This window comes from Archocentrus centrarchus, chromosome 1 (assembly GCF_007364275.1).
Source record: "Archocentrus centrarchus isolate MPI-CPG fArcCen1 chromosome 1, fArcCen1, whole genome shotgun sequence".
In the NCBI taxonomy this organism is placed as follows: domain Eukaryota; kingdom Metazoa; phylum Chordata; class Actinopteri; order Cichliformes; family Cichlidae; genus Archocentrus; species Archocentrus centrarchus.
Window position 1 is genome coordinate 16,350,988 of NC_044346.1, and position 16,985 is coordinate 16,367,972.

The 16,985-nt window shown below is 39.4% G+C and overlaps 2 protein-coding genes across 5 annotated transcripts in view; one reads left to right on the forward strand and one right to left on the reverse strand.

Moving 5' to 3' along the window:
- The window catches only part of lef1 (lymphoid enhancer-binding factor 1), a 42,472-nt gene extending 40,548 nt beyond the window's left edge, over positions 1-1,924 (forward strand). For all 4 annotated transcript variants that reach the window (XM_030732763.1, XM_030732785.1, XM_030732770.1 and 1 more), the window contains one exon: positions 1,633-1,924. In XM_030732763.1, the coding sequence (XP_030588623.1) occupies positions 1,633-1,712 (80 nt within the window). In that variant the 3' untranslated portion in view covers positions 1,713-1,924. The remainder of the gene's footprint in view (positions 1-1,632) is intronic.
- Positions 1,925-6,531: 4,607 nt separating this feature from the next.
- On the reverse strand, positions 6,532-15,062 carry LOC115780918 (hydroxyacyl-coenzyme A dehydrogenase, mitochondrial-like). The gene is made up of 8 exons (XM_030730363.1): positions 14,939-15,062; positions 14,451-14,579; positions 14,218-14,375; positions 13,580-13,706; positions 13,008-13,097; positions 7,082-7,154; positions 6,871-6,987; positions 6,532-6,768 (listed from the first exon to the last, which is right to left on the reverse strand). Exons 1-8 carry the CDS (start codon positions 15,053-15,055, stop codon positions 6,650-6,652), a joined length of 930 nt encoding a protein of 309 aa, XP_030586223.1. The 5' UTR covers positions 15,056-15,062; the 3' UTR covers positions 6,532-6,649.
- Between the last annotated feature and the right edge of the window lie 1,923 nt (positions 15,063-16,985).

Genomic DNA, 16,985 nt, shown 5'->3' on the forward strand with positions numbered 1-16,985 from the left:
CACTGTTGCAAATAAGTGGGGGAGATTAATGCTGCAGAAACTCAATTCATCTTGGGACTTAGCACACAGAGTAATTTCAACCATTTTAACTCTAGTTAATGTATTTTAACCACTGGTGTTTATTTCCTGATTGACAGCTGCACATTAGAGCTCTGAAACTTTAATGGTTAACCTTTTAAAACTTGATGCATTCACTGACCTATAGCCTAATAAAGAAGATGTGGAAATCCCCTTAGTTTTGCTGCAGATCGAAGTGAAATTTTGGTGATAAAAGACCCCAAATTTCTGCGCTCTAGCAGCTGCAGTTTTCAGCATTGTAAAACAGACTCTGCTCTAGATTAAAAACCAAATATAAAAACATTTCGCATGGAAAATCCCAATACGATGCCATCGTTGCACTGCTATAACTTCACAGCTGGGGTGACGCGCTTCCAGATGAATTATTTTTATTTGAGAGTTTTGGTAAAAAAAAATAAAGTACCCTGCTCCCGACCAGGTTATGTGATCAGCATAAGTTACCATGGTGATTTAGCCAGGGATTGAAGAGAGCTAACCATTAATCTCGCTCCGTAGTTCACCCTTTAGACCGTTACTAGAGACGCTGCATCGTGGTGGCGCTCATTCGGTAAATGGCAGAAGTAAAGGAACCGGAAGTTAGCTATGTGTAAAGTGAACAAACTCACTGAGGAAAATGACTTATAATGATGGTAGGAAAACAAACAGCTGAGCCGACACATTTCAATAATGATGCGTAATAATACAGTAATACACGCACACTGACACACACTGCTGTTGTGGAGGTATTTTTACTTCAGTCTCAGATACCTGGTAATGTACTGAGTACTGTAGCCCACGTGGTTTCTCCGTGAGCCTCCCTACTGCCAGCAACCAGACTGATGTGGCTCAGCAGACTGGGGGTCAATCATGGGATACACTTATTTATGAATACTACTTGAAGCTATTAAAGATGTGCAACAAACGTGGGTTCAGTACAGTACCTGCTGGCATTTCTCTGTTTGTCTACCACCTATAGATCAATGAATGCGCTCTTATGCGTGCAAGACCAGAAGCGTAGGTGTTCAGACAAACCCAGAATGTCCTTTTCTTGTTTTCCATCGCCCACCTGCAGCAGCAGCATAAATGGTCAACCAGAAGCAACACAATTGGGTGTCACCCCTGAGAGAGAGAGAGCGTGAGAGGGAGGATGAGCAACGAAGAGCGTAGCACTGCCAGCTGGGTCGAGGCAACCCCCATGTTAGATGAGATCAAAGCTAGACCGGCCCACATCCTGTCACTGACCTATAAGGCCTCTGCAGTTCAGTGCTTGACTCAACACTGCTGCAAAGGGTTTCATTCAATCAGCTTTGACACTGAGAACTAAAAGCTTATGATTGATTATGTAGATGGTGATGACAGATAATTTGTCCCCACCCCTTGAAATAGGGGAGCATGCTTGCATGGTGAGACACTTGGGAGTCAGCCTGAGTCATCTTGATTTGTCTGTCTGGTTTTGATGAATAGTGTGAATGTAACTCATGTTTTGCACGTGTTGTTCCAGAATGCAGCAATTTTCTCGTTTTGTCTGCAGATGCAGTTATTTATCTTACCCCCCCCTTCTTCTTCTTCTTCTAGGAGGAAAACGCAGCAGTTTCTCCACATGCAAAGCAAAGGCAGCAGCTTCAGGCCCTCTACTAGAGATGGAGGCCTGTTAGATTCCATGAAGACCCTTAAATCTCCAAACTGAAGCCTCCAGTTCTCAGAGGACCCCCCCAACTCCCCCCCCCCACCTAACCCTACCTGCTTTCCTTCCACACCGTCACATTGCCACCGCCATCACCAAAATCACTGTCTGACTCTCCTTCCTCCCTAAAGGCGCCTGCTGTGAGAGACACTGACCGAGACAATCATGATTAGTAGGAGCACCCTCACATAACTGTGCCGTCTGACCCAGAAAGCATTCAGTTAACATCTGTGCGTTTGTCAGTTTCCTTTTCAATGTCAGCTTTACTGCAATCCGAGGCACTGCACTGAAAAAACAGCAGCAATTGTGATGTGCGCACAAACGTCTCCCCTGCACTGCCCGAACCACTCCAAACACCCGCTACTAAGTTATTCTAAGTTATTTTGCCACCTCTTTTCCTTTGTGTAGTTCATTAGGCTGTAATTTACTCCCTCAGCACCCCCGCCCCTCCCCCCGTCTTTCTCTCACTGGATTTTTGAGACCATTTTTGGGGTGTCCCCCCCAATTGACCAACACCTCTTTCTAGACTGCACTAAGGAAGGTGGAGAGATCTCATCTTGTCTAAGAAACATCCTCAAGATTTTTAGTTCGTTGCCGACGACCAGTTGGTGCAAAAAAGGATCAACATTTTGGGTTTGCTTTTCATTTTAGACTGAATATTATTTTAAATGCTTTTTTTTTTTTTTTTGTATCTTGAACCCTTGTTTCAATTTCTTGGTGTATATTTTTGTGATTTTTTTTTTTTTCTTGTTTAATATTGTTTTTGTTTTGTTTTTTTATATAGTGGTATATATGAAAATAAGCTTTGGACACAGGAAAAGCCATTTTTCTGTTGAAGCGTCTTGCAGAAAATTGAAACTTAAGGCTTCTTTTGATAACTATTTGTAACAAATAGTGACCTCGAGTCTTGCTCAGATGTAAAATAATGCTCAGTATGTGTACTTTTAAACTGTCAGGATATGTCAATTTTCTTGGTATTTTTGCAGGCAACATTAGGACAAAGGCGAGAGTGACAGCTCAGAGGCCTATATTTTATTGTTCTAAAACATGACATATGAAGCAGAAATATATATTTACCCCAGCACTTGACAGTCTGTCTTTTATTGCAATGGACCTTTGTCTTTTCTCTCTGGTAGCTAATAGTGTGGTCTTTAGCCATGTTGTTTATTCCATGCAAACATCCCTGTAACATCTTGATTTTAATGCTCTATTTTAGTATTACTTGATGAATTCCTTTTTCTTTTTTTTTTTTAATTCTCATGTTTTGGGTCACTGTCATCTTGGTATAGCATTTTTGCTTCCCAAGTGGTCATATTTGAACCGTTTCAACATGTTTTGTTTTTGTTTTTTTAAAGAAAATAAAAAGGCACCATTGGCTCATTTGATCACTTGTGTGGTGGAAAGACCAGAGCTAGATGTGCCAGATGTAACAGTCTGTGTGTCATCCTTGAGTCTGTAGTTAGTGCTCACAGGCAGCAGTGACACTCTGTGGTGTAACGTGGGTATAAAACATGACATCACTTAGTTTGTGTGTTGGTGGCAACTTGGAAAAAAGTTTAAAGAAACTGACAAGCAACTAAAACCCCACTAAGGCACACAATGTTGGGTCTACATTTATGTAGCATTACATTACTGTGCAAAAGTCTTGCGCAACCCCTCATTTCTTTATATTTTGCTAGGAAAATGGGAAATAGGTGCAGCAATTGTAAGTTGTGCAAACATATATGGAAAACACAGCATATAAGGCAAAAAGAAGAGTACAGTTCTAACGAACTTTAAAGTCAATATTTGGTATGACCACGTTTATTCTTCACAGTCTGAACTCTGAGGCCGCGTTCTTGTCATGTCTTTAAGTAGTCTTCAGGAACAGTTCAGTGTTTTACAGCTGGGCTGCAGACGCTCACTGCTGTACCTCTCTCCTGACCTCCTGTACATACTGATGACGATTTAAACCAAAAATTTCAGATTCATCCATAAGACACGTTTTCTCTGATTTTATTTTCCAGTGGAGTTCTTTTGCAATGTGGCGTACTTCAGCTTCCCCCCCCCCCCCCCCCCCCCCCCCCCCCCCCCACCGTTTCCCTTAAGAATGGCTTCTTGACAGCCAGTCGTCCACTCAGATCATTTCTGATGTAGGTAGATGCATCTCTCAGGTCGTGTGTCACATCTTTCCTGGAGGTCTTTTTCCCTATTTCTGAAGAACACAACTTTCAAATACTGTTTATCTGCTGTAGATGGCTCTTTTTCTTTTTTTTTTTAGACCTGACACTTTTGTGTTCCCCTTGTCTGATTTCCTCAAAATTTTAAGAACACATTGCACATCATGCCGAGATATGTCAAGTTCAGGTAATAGCTTGAGAATCACCTTGTTGGTGCATTTGCAATTTTATGCCAAACTGTATCTTTAGAATTTTTTTTCATTAATTCAACTACAAAAAGAGAACAAATCGTGTTTTTGCAACAAGCTGCTAGCAGCAACACCCTAAGGATACTATTTAAAATGGTTTCTTTGCTAAGTATGTAGTCACAACATTGGTTCATCCCTTGATTTAGGTGCCTTATTTTAATGCTTTAATGATTCGTAGGTCAGTGTTAATTGGCTTATCAAGCAAGCATTCCTCAGAAAATGGTCAGGTACACTGGACTGAAAATGAGTGAAAAAGCAGCCAATGTCCAAATAAAAACTTTGAAAGGCCCTTCAGAAACCTGGAGAACTATTGCTCAAGAGCACTTAAAATTACAAGAAAGTCTGGCTCCTTTGAAGCAAAGACATGAGGGGTGGCTGAAGATGTTTGTACATTACTGTATATTATTTGTAATGTATTACTGTCATGATAATATAATAGAATCTTGGAGTATCTGAGCAGTAAACAAAAAAACCCAAAAACTTGGGTAACTAGTTGATTTCAGTGGTGAGGCATCTTTGATCTCAGTAATGTAAAAAATTCAACAGTAAGTAGATTTAACAGACTTGATTAAAACTCTTAAGGTGATAAAAAATACATTTTTGAAGTACACATAACTCACTGATGAATTTGAAATGGCCCTACTCCGGCGGTTTTCAAAGTGTGAGTGCGCCTCCCCTAGGGGGCGCCAGAGCACTTTAGGGGAGGCGCGGTGGGAGGGAAAAAATAAACCGGGAAAAGAAGCTATCTGCTTGCTGTCTACTGATGTGAGAGAAAGAATGGACAAATTTTTAGTAAAGAAAAGGCAGGGGAGACAAGCTCTGGCGTAAGTAGAAAAAAGAGGAAGTATGACCACGACTACTTAAAGTTTGGATTTTGTGATGAGTTTGGGGTTGTTCTTATCATTAGAAAATGAAAAAGGGCGTATTTGCCATACAAAGGCCCTGATAAAATAATTAAAATGGGAGGAAATGTTTTAAAATGGTCATGCGTTAAATTTCATTCAGATAAAGTGTCATTTTAAAAGATGAGATGGTTCTAAAATAAAAGCAATTAGAAGGTGTTTTGTTTGTGTGTGGGTTGATTATTGGGGGGGGCGCAGCAGGCATTGTGCTCTTTGGAGGGGGGCTCACCCTTTCATACTTTGAAAACCCCTGGCCTACTCCAAAGAAATAAATTGTGACCCCACGGTCATATCTAGGTCTCTTTCAAGTATAACATCACCACCTTGTGTTCATGTTGGAATAATACGACATGGAAAACATTGACCATGTGTGTGAAGTGTTCTACATCTACAGTTCAGACTGGTGGTGGTGGTGTAGCACATTGTTTAAACACCACAGCCTTCCTGAGTGTGTTGCTGGCATGTCCATCCCTTTATGACCACAGCGTACCAATCTTCTACTTCCAGCAGGATAACGTGTGTCACAGAGCTCAATCATCATGGCTTCTGAACATGACAGTGAGTTCACTGAATTCAAATGATCTCTATCAGTCCAACAGAGCACCTTTGGGATGCGGTGGAATGTGAGACTCATGTCACGGATGTGTAGCTGACAAATCTGCAGCAACTGAGGAATGTCAATTAAGTTCTGAAGGTAAAAAGGGTCCCAGCTCAGTACTCGCAAGGTGTATGTAACAAAGGGACTGGTGAATGTAAATTAAGTATATACACATACACACACATACACAAGAGGCAACAATAATACAGGTATTAAAGGAGGAGCACTACCAGAGCCTTACAGAATAAGCTCCAGTGACTCGTGAATGTTTCTGAACAAACCGTCAGTTCAACAATGCTGCAGTTGCAGCTCAAGAAAGAGGATAACACTTAAAGCCACAGCAACACCAACATCTATGTTAATTTAAAGGGAATACACAATTATGGTCAGATCTTTCCATGTCCTAATGACTGAGCTTTCAATGTGACGAGACAATTAACAGCTTTCAGCTTTCCTTCCAAGACTTAAATGCACTTTATAATATAGGGCTATTCCAGTCAAAGTGCTTAGCAGGCACAGACATTCATACAGAATATTAGGATATAGGTTACATACTTTTTCCCTATACATTTCTGTTTTAGCTGCATCAGCTGTGTTCATTTATCCTGTATTATGCTTTTTTTTTTTCTATAGATTTTTCCTTCTGTCCATGTCAGCCTGTCCATTTTTGGGATTGGTCATATGCTGCAAACACTACAAAACCTGCCTTAACAACTGGATTCATGAAAGGCACCAAAGTTTGCTCCAAAAAGAATTTCAGTTGGCTGGATTTCTTTCACTCTTAAAAGAAAGAAAGAAAAAAAAAACCCACCAGATTTTGCAACTCTATTAAGATTTTGTTTCTGAACACAAAGCAGGAGCCATTCAGTAGATTTTCTGCAGTGAAATGAACTGACAAATAAAGCAGCTCCTCCTAATGCACACAGAACAGGCATTTTTCTCATTCAGTGTTTATTTTAATATCCCAAGTTCACATTAGTTTGAGTAACAGCTGCACACAGTCACTTGTACTTGTAGAATCCCTCTGCTGTCTTTCTGCCAACTTTACCCTCTGCAACCAACTTGTTCAGCAAGTCACTGGAGGCAAAGAGGGGGTTGTCAGGATCCTTTGCCCTAAAAGCTAAAGTTATAAAGAAACTGCAAGTTACCATATCACTGAAAGTAGCTAGTCTCCTTTTATCACTGACATTAACACCAGTAGATTCCATGTACTTTTACTCACCCTCCATAATAGACTTCACTGTGTCTAGTCCTATATAATCAGCAAGCTCAATGGGCCCCATGGGATGACCAGCACCAAGTTTCATAGCAATATCAATGTCTTCTTTGGATGCATCCCCTGAGGAATTGAACAGAAATATTACACAAACTAATGAATTTCAAAAACATTAAAAGGACACTAATGCTGAAATAACTGGTATACACACACACACCTCTTTCATACATCCGGATGGCCTCCACTATGCAAGGAACAAGTAGACGGTTTACGATGAATCCGGAAGTATCCTGAATAAAGACAGATCGAATGTTGCTGATTAAGCTGTTAGATGCACACGAATGACCCGTTCACACCGCTGGAGTCACTTTCTTTGGTTGCTTCAATCAGACGAAGGTGCTGCTGATGTCTCACAATTACATTCTGTATAGCGCAGCAGATTACCAAAACAATCTTTCAAAAGTGGATACGAGCACCAAAATTTGCATGTTTTTCTGGAGCCATTAATTTGAAAAAGAAAAAAAAAAAAAAAAAAAAAAAAAAATCTCATTAACCACTAGAATTTCCAAGATTTTAAAAATTTCCAGTTTGGCCATCCTAGGAAACAGCTGTCTAACTACACAATTCCAACCACTGGATCAAGTTCAGAAGTTTTACTTTTACAGGTTTTACAGGTAAGAAAAATGTATCACTTAAAAACCTCTCAAGAGCATCTTTGTTTCAAGTAAAACTAAATAAGTGCAATAACACACAGAACATGTTTCATGTTGCTCCAGTGGTTTGATGACAGTTGCAGCTGCAGAGTGCTGTGCAGGTCAAGGATGACCGTTTTACCTCTTCGATAGCACTGTGACGCATACAACTAGGTTTGGACATTTAACATTCATAAGGTCCCAATTTATTCCTGTACAATTAAATACATTTTATATATTCTATGCATGAAGACTCCTTCACCCTTGGCTCAGCTCACTCATGCTGGTACAGCCAGGCATAGGCGTAGGAACTGGGGGGGATGGAGGGGACGTGTCCCTCCCCAATATTGGAGACAGGCGCATTTGTCCCAACCAAAAATTACACAGCGGAGGAGAAAAATATTTGATTTTGAAATCTTTAATTCGCGTGCTTTTATTTTGAAGGCACAACATGCGCTCCCCCCTTTCCTCTGAACGGCTCTGAGTGTTTGGGAGGTGGGAGACAGCGGCAGGAGTCAGAAACCCTTGAATGAGGTAAAACAGTCTGTCGGGATCATTGCCATGAACAGAGCCGGACTGAGGCATAGGCGACATATGTGGCTACCACCACCAGGGGGCCCCCAAGCTCACATACATTTGTAATGAAACTTTATGCTAGTGCACTGGTAACATTTGTCTATGCACTGGTAACAATTATCTGTGCACTGGTAACAATTATCTATACATTTGTAACAATTAGCTATGCACTGGTAACATTTATCTATGCATTGGTAACATTTGTCTGTGCACTGGTAACATTTATTGGTGCATTGGTAACAATTATCTGTGAATTGGTAACATTTATCTGTGCATTGGTAACATTTATTTGTGCAATGGTAACAATTACAATTACACATGGAATAAGTCTTGTTCACACATGATTATGAAACAGTATTATCAAAATAATATTAAACGTGCAATGTTTTTTTTTTTTTTTTTTTTTGAACAAGTATAATGCAGATAGAACCTTCTAATTGTAAAAACTCGTTTTTTGTTGGAATTATAAGGTTCTATCTGCAAAATGTGATAACTACTACTGATTTTCAAGGAATGAAAAATAATTAACTTATAGTAAGTTTTAAACCATAAAATTATAGATATAATAGTGTCCACAAGTATGGTTTAAATCAAATTTAATGAATTCTGTGACATTTTTTAAGTTTCTTCTTTCATGGCAAACTGTTTTTACGGACAAATTTCCCTTCCCTTTACTAGAAGATGATGCTTGACAAAGTGAGAAGCACAGTACACCCTGTATAGGTCGCCAGCCTGTCGCAGGGCTAACACAGAGAGACAGACAACCATTCACACCTATGGGCAATTTAGAGTGACCAATTAACCTAACCCCAATAACTGCATGTGGGAGGAAACCCACACAGACATGGGGAAAACATGCAAACTCCACACAGAGAGACCCGGGCCAAGGTGGAATCGAACCCAGACCTAGATGTCAATCTAGGTCTGAGGCAGTAGTGTTAACCACCATGCCGCCTTGCTGCACAACATCTATTACACAATTTTAAAATTGTACAATTTAAAGAAAAGAAAAAAAAAATCAAACTTTTCATTAAACTCATGTTGGCAGACTGAGCCCTCTTTTTTCCCCATCCTTTATTTTTCCAAAGTTTTCTTAAGATAACATATAATTATATGAAACCAACAAGTAAAATAAAATTTATAATAAATAAAATAGAACAAAATAAACATTTGATATAAATTTAGGAGGCGTATACTTTGACATATAAATAAACTCAAATTTCATAAAATTTGTACAGAGTCAAACAAATTCTGGATAATTTACCACAATGTTTTTTTTTTTCCCCATTTAGCCTAGATCTTTTTAATTTTACAAGCTACAATCTACCTGAAAAAGCATTCATTAAAATTCTGAATAAACATTTAGATTCTGAGTCCATGTCCACTGAGTACAAAATCCAAATAAAAACTCATTCCACTTAAAAGGTAGATTTTTTAAACCTGGATCTTTAATTAAAGTCATTCTGCTATAAAATGTCACTGACAATGAACTGTTTTCTTTCGGTTGTATTTATTCAGGAAAAATGTAACAATTTCTTTGCCGTCCCTTTTCTGGTGTTTTTTTCTTTTACTGCTCTTCTGGAGTTTGATGACAGAAATAAAAATAGACAGAGCTCATTAGCATGTACCACTGCTAGGTCATAGAATATATTAAAATCTGAAGTCATTCTTCAATCAATAATATTTTATAAGTGAGGTAACTTATGACCTTTGACTATTCTCAATATTACCAACTACATTGTTTGTTTTTTTATGTTAGCACTGACCACAGACAAACAATACAAACTAATATTAGCTTGCTAGCTTTGTAGCTAACAGTACAAAGAAACAGCTCAGTGCAATCTAAAAAAAAAAAATAAAAAAAATCAAAAGTTAAGAATTTTCCTGCCATTAGTACTTCTGTCTGTTGTTAACTCATTTTGAAATTCTCAAGCTTTAGATGTCTTATAAACAGCCCCAGCTTACCATGAAACATTTTCTCTAGCATCTCCTCTGCTCCTTTGCTTGACATTGGGCACCAACATTACAAAAAAGAAACAGCCTGATTGGCTTTCTTGTGAACATTTCAAGTGCCTATTGGTTCACAGATAGAACCTTATAGTACCAAGTTAAAGCTTGATTTTGCAGATAGAACCTTATTATTTTGTGAATAAACCGCCCAAAAATATATATATTTGAAAAAAACCTCTTACATATTGTTGATAAGCGGTCAGCAAATAAGTATACGACAATAACTCAGTTTCATCAAAAATAAATGGTAACATTTATCTGTGCACTGTGCACTGGTAACAATTATCTGTGCATTGGTAACAATTATCTGTGCACTGGTAACATTTATCTGTGCACTGGTAACATTTAACTGTGCACTGCTAACAATTATCTGTGCACTGGTAACAATTATCTGTGCACTGGTAACATTTATCTGTGCACTGGTAACATTTATCTGTGCATTGGTAACATTTATCTGTGCACTGCTAACAATTATCTGTGCACTGGTAACAATTATCTGTGCACTGGTAACATTTATCTGTGCACTGGTAACATTATCTGTGCACTGGTAACATTTATCTGTACACTGCTAACAATTATCTGTGCACTGGTAACATTTATCTGTGCACTGCTAACAATTATCTGTGCACTGGTAACATTTATCTGTGCACTGGTAACATTATCTGTGCACTGCTAACAATTATCTGTGCACTGCTAACAATTATCTGTGCACTGGTAACAATTATCTGTGCACTGGTAACATTTAACTGTGCACTGCTAACAATTATCTGTGCACTGGTAACATTTATCTGTGCACTGGTAACATTTATCTATGCACTGGTAACATTTATCTGTGCATTGGTAACATTTAACTGTGCACTGCTAACAATTATCTGTGCACTGCTAACAATTATCTGTGCACTGGTAACATTTATCTGTGCACTGGTAACATTTATCTGTGCACTGCTAACAATTATCTGTGCACTGGTAACATTTAACTGTGCACTGCTAACATTTATCTGTGCACTGGTAACATTTATCTGTGCACTGGTAAGTATGCACTAAGAAACATTTGAAAATAAGAAAGTAAAGGATCTGTCAGGTTTCCGATATGTGTCCCCCCCAATAGGAAACTCATTCCTACGCTCCTGCAGCCAGGTCTTTTTTTTTTTCCTCTGTTATTTTTTTAACAGGCTAACACAGAGCAATAGATAACCATTTACTGTCACACCAAGAGCCACTTTAAGAGTAACCAATTAACCTGAGCAGCAGTTCTTTGGACAGTTTAAACTTAGAACCTTCTTGATGCAGGTGACTGACCCAGCTGTTTGTTATATTGGCCATCAATTTTATAAGGTTAGTTAGTGTTCTACACTCTTTGTTTAGTCCACTGTAACTTATACGGCGCTCTGTTGCTCTCACCTAACACTCAGAGCACTTTCTACCCTGCAATCTGATCCACACACATTTTTAAGGCTGAGCACAAAGACAAACTGAGGTGGATAAATCAGAGGGTATGTGGGGTTCAGCATCTTTCCCAAGGACACTTCAACATATGGATGCAGGAGCTGGGGGTTGAATCACTGACCTTCTGAATGGTAGACAACCCGCTCTAAATCCTGAGCCAGCATAAGCAACAAGATTTTTGAGGGCCATAGGTAAGAACTGGGTAACCAGTGAGGAGTGTAAGGGGTTCATCCAGGATATGTGACTGAAACGAGCAGTATTACAAATAATATTACTACACCCCAGACTCCATTACTAAATTATAAAGAAAAAAAACTCTTCGGAGACTCGTATGTCTGCTGGATATCCTCAGATGGTCCAAACTGGCAACCCTTGAGCTTGAATTTCATTTTGGTGAAGAGGGAAAAAAAATAACAGGAAACCAAAACTGGTGAGTAGTGAGGGTGGCAAGTGAAGTGCTTTGTCAGTGTGGAGAGAAAAAATGAAATAAAATCTGCATTCAGTCTTTTGAGTTGACATAGAAACTCTTGAATGATCAGTCCCAATTATCCAGAATTATTCAGACTGCAGGCTTATTTGTGGTTCCTACAGTTTCCAAAAGCAGGATGAGAGGCAGAGCCTTCAGCTGTGATGTGCTTCTCCTGTGGAACCAGCTCCCAGTTTGAATTCATAAGATGGACATCCCGTGTACTTTATTAGGCTTAAAATCTTTTTTTTTTTTAAATAAAGTTTATACTTAGGGTTGGATTAAGTGGCCCTGAAGCATCTGCTAGTCTCAGACTGCTGGGGGATTTCCCATGATGTACTGAGCCTCTCTTCTTCCCTCCTATTACTGCTACTGCATGTCGTTAACATTTGTCCTCTTTCTCTTATGGTCTGCCCTTTTATCTTTCACCTCATCCATCAAACTGTACTAGATGGGATTTTTTCCTTAGTGACATCACCAAGTCCTTGCTTATAAGAGATCATCTGTTTTTTCGGGCTGTCTCTCTTATAATAGAGTCTTTACCCTACAGAAATAAAGAGCCTTGAGGCAACTGTATGTCCTCCACATAAAAGCCAAGTTTGACACACAAGTTCATGTTTGCTGTGTGAAATGTTTAAGACCACTTGCACTTGCAAGTGGCCAGAATGGAACTAAACATAGGTAATGGTCCAAAGGTACACATGGACGTGTTCTAGATGACCAGCAAAATTCAAATCAGGTATGTTTGTAATTTTCTTGAGAAGAGTTGCATGTGGTAACACCTTATAACTCTCGCAGCTAATGCTGCCTCCAACACACAGACACACACCAGGAGAACCAACTGTTCAAGAAATCCCACATCTTAACATGAGCCACTGATACAAGACAAGCAACATTAACACTGCAGCTATAGTGAGAGCCAGAAAAACAAAACAAAAAAAAAAACATCTCACCTTGGAGGACACTGGTGTTTTTCCAAGCACTTTGCTGAAGTTCATGAGGGACTCAGAAGTCTCTTGGCTTGTTGCTGGTGTTCCAATCACCTGTAAGGATTAACACTTTAGCAACTTTGACTCCAGTTGTGTAATTCCCATCATACAGGGGTTTCCCCCCCCCAGCCTATACGCAGTACATCCCTGTCTGCTGTCATTTAAAATTAAAAAGGTATATAGATTAGATAGATAGAATAGAAATTGCAACATTTCAACTTAGTAACTGAAACGTCTCAGAAAAGAACTCAAACTTCAATTTATTTTCTCAATTCCAAGGAATTTTCTCAGAGGTTTGAGTCAGTATGTTGAAATTTTGAGATCTCACCCAAACCTTTGACTTCTGGATGGCAAAAAAAACATATTTTCAGTGGCGGAAACAAACTTGTATACACACTAGTATGCCATTGCATACACTGTGATGTAACATATACATGATGCCATAGACATATGACCACACAGTCTGCATTTGCTCTTGTTTTTGCAAATAAGCTTCAGCTATATACCCTAAATACATTATACATATACGGCCCTACCTCTACAAGCTTCATCATAGCAACAGGGTTGAAGAAGTGAAGGCCACCGAATTTGTCTGGCCTGTTGGTGGAGCTGGCGATATCAGAGATCGACAGGGAGGATGTGTTGCTGGCAAAGATGGTGTGCCTAAAACAGAAAGAAAGAAGAGTTTCACGTTCCAGCAGCGTGTGTAATATAAAGAAGGAGTTTATCATGTGACAGACGAGCTTCAGCTTGGCTTTGAGAATCTGTACCATCTTCTAAGGAAGAGCATCAGCTGCAAACATTTCCCCCTCAAATGAGAACTTAATAATTCAATTTATTTGATAAATGGATATGAATTGATTCAGCTAGTTACTGATGACAGCATGCAGAGTGTGATAAACCCCAAACCAAACAATAGAGCACAAGTAGATTTGGGTTGGTGGAAACTCTTGCTTCACAGTAAGCATACTGAAATCTGCACTGAACACATAATGCATGCAGATCTTTGTGGAGCAGCTGTCACAACACTAAGCTACTACAGTAATCATGGAAACTGGATATTTAATTAAACAGCCGGGATACAGGCACATCTGCATTCCCAACAGTTCGTATATGTAATGTGTTCAGTGGAGCCAAAGCTTAACACAGCGAACAGAACTGAGGCAGAGCTTACGGTGGTGCCAACTTATCGAGCCTTCTGAAAAGATCCTGTTTGACTTTCAGATTTTCAGCGATGGCCTCCACCACAAGATCTGAGCCTCGAACCGCAGATGCAGCATCTGTTGAGGTCGACACCTTCTGCATGACGTTCCTGATAAACTCTTCACCGGCCTGAAACAAACCATTATTCACATACTGGATGCATTTCACAGTACTGATGAGCTGGTTGTTCATTGTTACTGTCACCTCTGGCTTATCGGCAAACTTCTTCTTCACCACTCGTCTGAGACTCCCTTCAATTGCTTCAATGGACTTTTTGAGGATGTCGTCAGACGCGTCCACCAGCGTCACAGAGTGGCCCGTTGATGCGGCGACCTTAAAGAAAACAGTTCATGACAGTTTCAAACACGTGCATGGTGGCGTCAGATAGACTAAAATATAGTGTCCCAGAGGTGTTCTATTGGATTTAAGTCAAACGAGTGTGGGGGCCAGTTAGTGGTATCAATTCCTTCATCCTCCAAAAACTGCTTGCATACTGGACTAAGTCATACTTTGACTAATTATGGACAGTAAGTATTTAAAAGCGACATGTAAAGCCTCAGAGCCGCACTGCATTATACTGCAGACAGTTCCACCATAAACGGATGCAGAAAAGCTACAGTAATTGTAGCCATAGGGGGGAAAAAAATTAACTAGCTACGTGGGGAAAAAACACTGGCCAAATTTTTGCTTACTTGAGCAATTCCTGCACCCATCTGTCCACCTCCAATGATAGTGACACTTTTAATAACCACATTCCGAGCAGCTGAAGACGAGAAACCGCTGAAGAGCTGATGAGCAACGAAAGCCATGCTGTGTTGGGGAAAGTTGGATGTGAACTACTCACCGTCAAAGACGTTGTTTTAGCCCGTCGGCTGAGCAGCGTTGGAGGTCACGTGATAATAACCAGCTGTATAGCAAACAAAGCCTCATCCTCACCCCAGGGCCACTGCAGCTACGTGTAACCTTGTACTGCAAAGGGCCTCTGTTTATCTATTAGGGAATGAAAGAAGTAAAGTTAAAAAAAAAAAAAAAAAAAATCATAATCTAAAACTGAAGCAACGTGGAAAACAACTCACAAAAATTGTATTAAATTTAAAAAAGAAAATCTAATGTCAGGATCCTCGTTATAAAAAGAAGGCCTCGTGAACACAGAGAAGGATGGAGAAATAATCTAATCACAATTCGACATTTAGACTCAGAAATGTTCACGTTTTAGTGAACTTTTTATGATCGTTTAGTGTTGTTTAATAGTATTTCTCAGACTGCGGTCGCTTGTTTTAGGTGAACACTGACAGTGAAAACAAAACGTCACTCCCGATGAATGCAAAAGTTGCTGCAGGACGTGTAAATAAGCAAACGGTGATAATACCGAAGTGAACTGCCTTCTATTCTTAACCTTTCCTCGCCAGAGCATTGCTTTGAACTTCTCGGTGATTCATTAATAATTCAAGACCTCCCAGAATATTTTCCTCTTGTTCTATAATACGGTATGTGCAAAAGTCTTGAGCTGCCCCGCATTTCCTTATATTTTGCTGGGAAAGTGGGAAACAGGGGAACTGATTTAATTCTTCTAATTTCATACCCACCCGAGCTCAAAGCTGTGGATTCTGAGATCTGACCTGCACTCAGCGCTGGAGTGGTCTTATCTGCGTTACTAACCCCCCCACAGCTGTTCTGACTTGAACCATCATGAAAAACTAAAGTGAAGTTGGTTTCAGTGGTTCACAGAATATCTGATAGGTAGTTGAATGACTGTATGGATGGACAGATTGACATTTCTTTTCTATATAGGAAAATATTTATCAACATGTGTAAATTATTTTAAAAAATGTCAGGGCAGAGAGGGTGTAGTCACTGTCTAGCAGCCTGAGAGGTTATGATGTAAAGTGACAGTATGGTGATGTCTGGAAAAGGTAACATTTTTGAGTCAGTTGCAGTTAACTTCTAAAGTAGCATGCAACATCCCCACAGGACATTTATTAAGCAAATAATACTTTTTGTGGGTTTATCCATGATATCGTTATGGGTGAGTGAGCCTCTGCCCCATTTCCATGTAGCTCATTATTTCCCCAATGCTATTCACGGATATCTTAAGAGCTCTACCAACTCATGAAGAGGCTTTACTCTGCTGCTGTCCTGTCAGTGAAACCCACAGGATACATCCCAAATACAATTTTGTCTTTTACTATAATAGTTTTCTGCTGCTCTCCTGTGATTGTGTTATCCAGCATACCTCTGTTTATCAAGTCATTCGCTTCCATCAGGACACAATACAGTTCTATTTTTGCCATATTTTTTTTACTTGATTTTTTAAATTTTATTTTTTGCAAGCCAACCTGAAAGCTGGCATTGGGGTGGTTCCTTTGACGTAAAGGCAATGGGATTTTACCGTATAGGCAGAAAATAATCCAAGTGTGAAATATTTTGGTGCAAATTGGTTGGTGCTATGATAATTTCTGAGGCATAAATGGAACTGCCAGAATTTTTTTTTTTTTTTTTATGAAAAGAAAAATGTGGGGGGTTAGCTACATTATAGGCACCAATGTGTGTAACTTTGTTTAAATAATATGGTTTGGAATAAATTAGTAAAAATGTAAAAGTGTTAATTTTTCATTTTTTTTCCCCCCATTGTTTATTGGCCTATACCTCCTACACATGCAATTAGACTCTTTAAAGTAAAACACAGCAGGATTACCAATATGGCAGATGCAGCTTTACGTCAATGACCTCTCACTCAGA

Coding starts and splice junctions, on each gene's coding strand:
- LOC115780918 (XM_030730363.1), bottom strand. CDS start 15,055: ATGGCTTTCGTTGCTCATCAGCTCTTCAGCGGTTTCTCGTCTTCAGCT. Junction 7,155..13,007: donor AAACACCAGTGTCCTCCAAG/GTGAGATGTTTT, acceptor GTCTTTATTCAG/GATACTTCCGGATTCATCGT. Junction 6,988..7,081: donor CATCCGGATGTATGAAAGAG/GTGTGTGTGTGT, acceptor TCAATTCCTCAG/GGGATGCATCCAAAGAAGAC.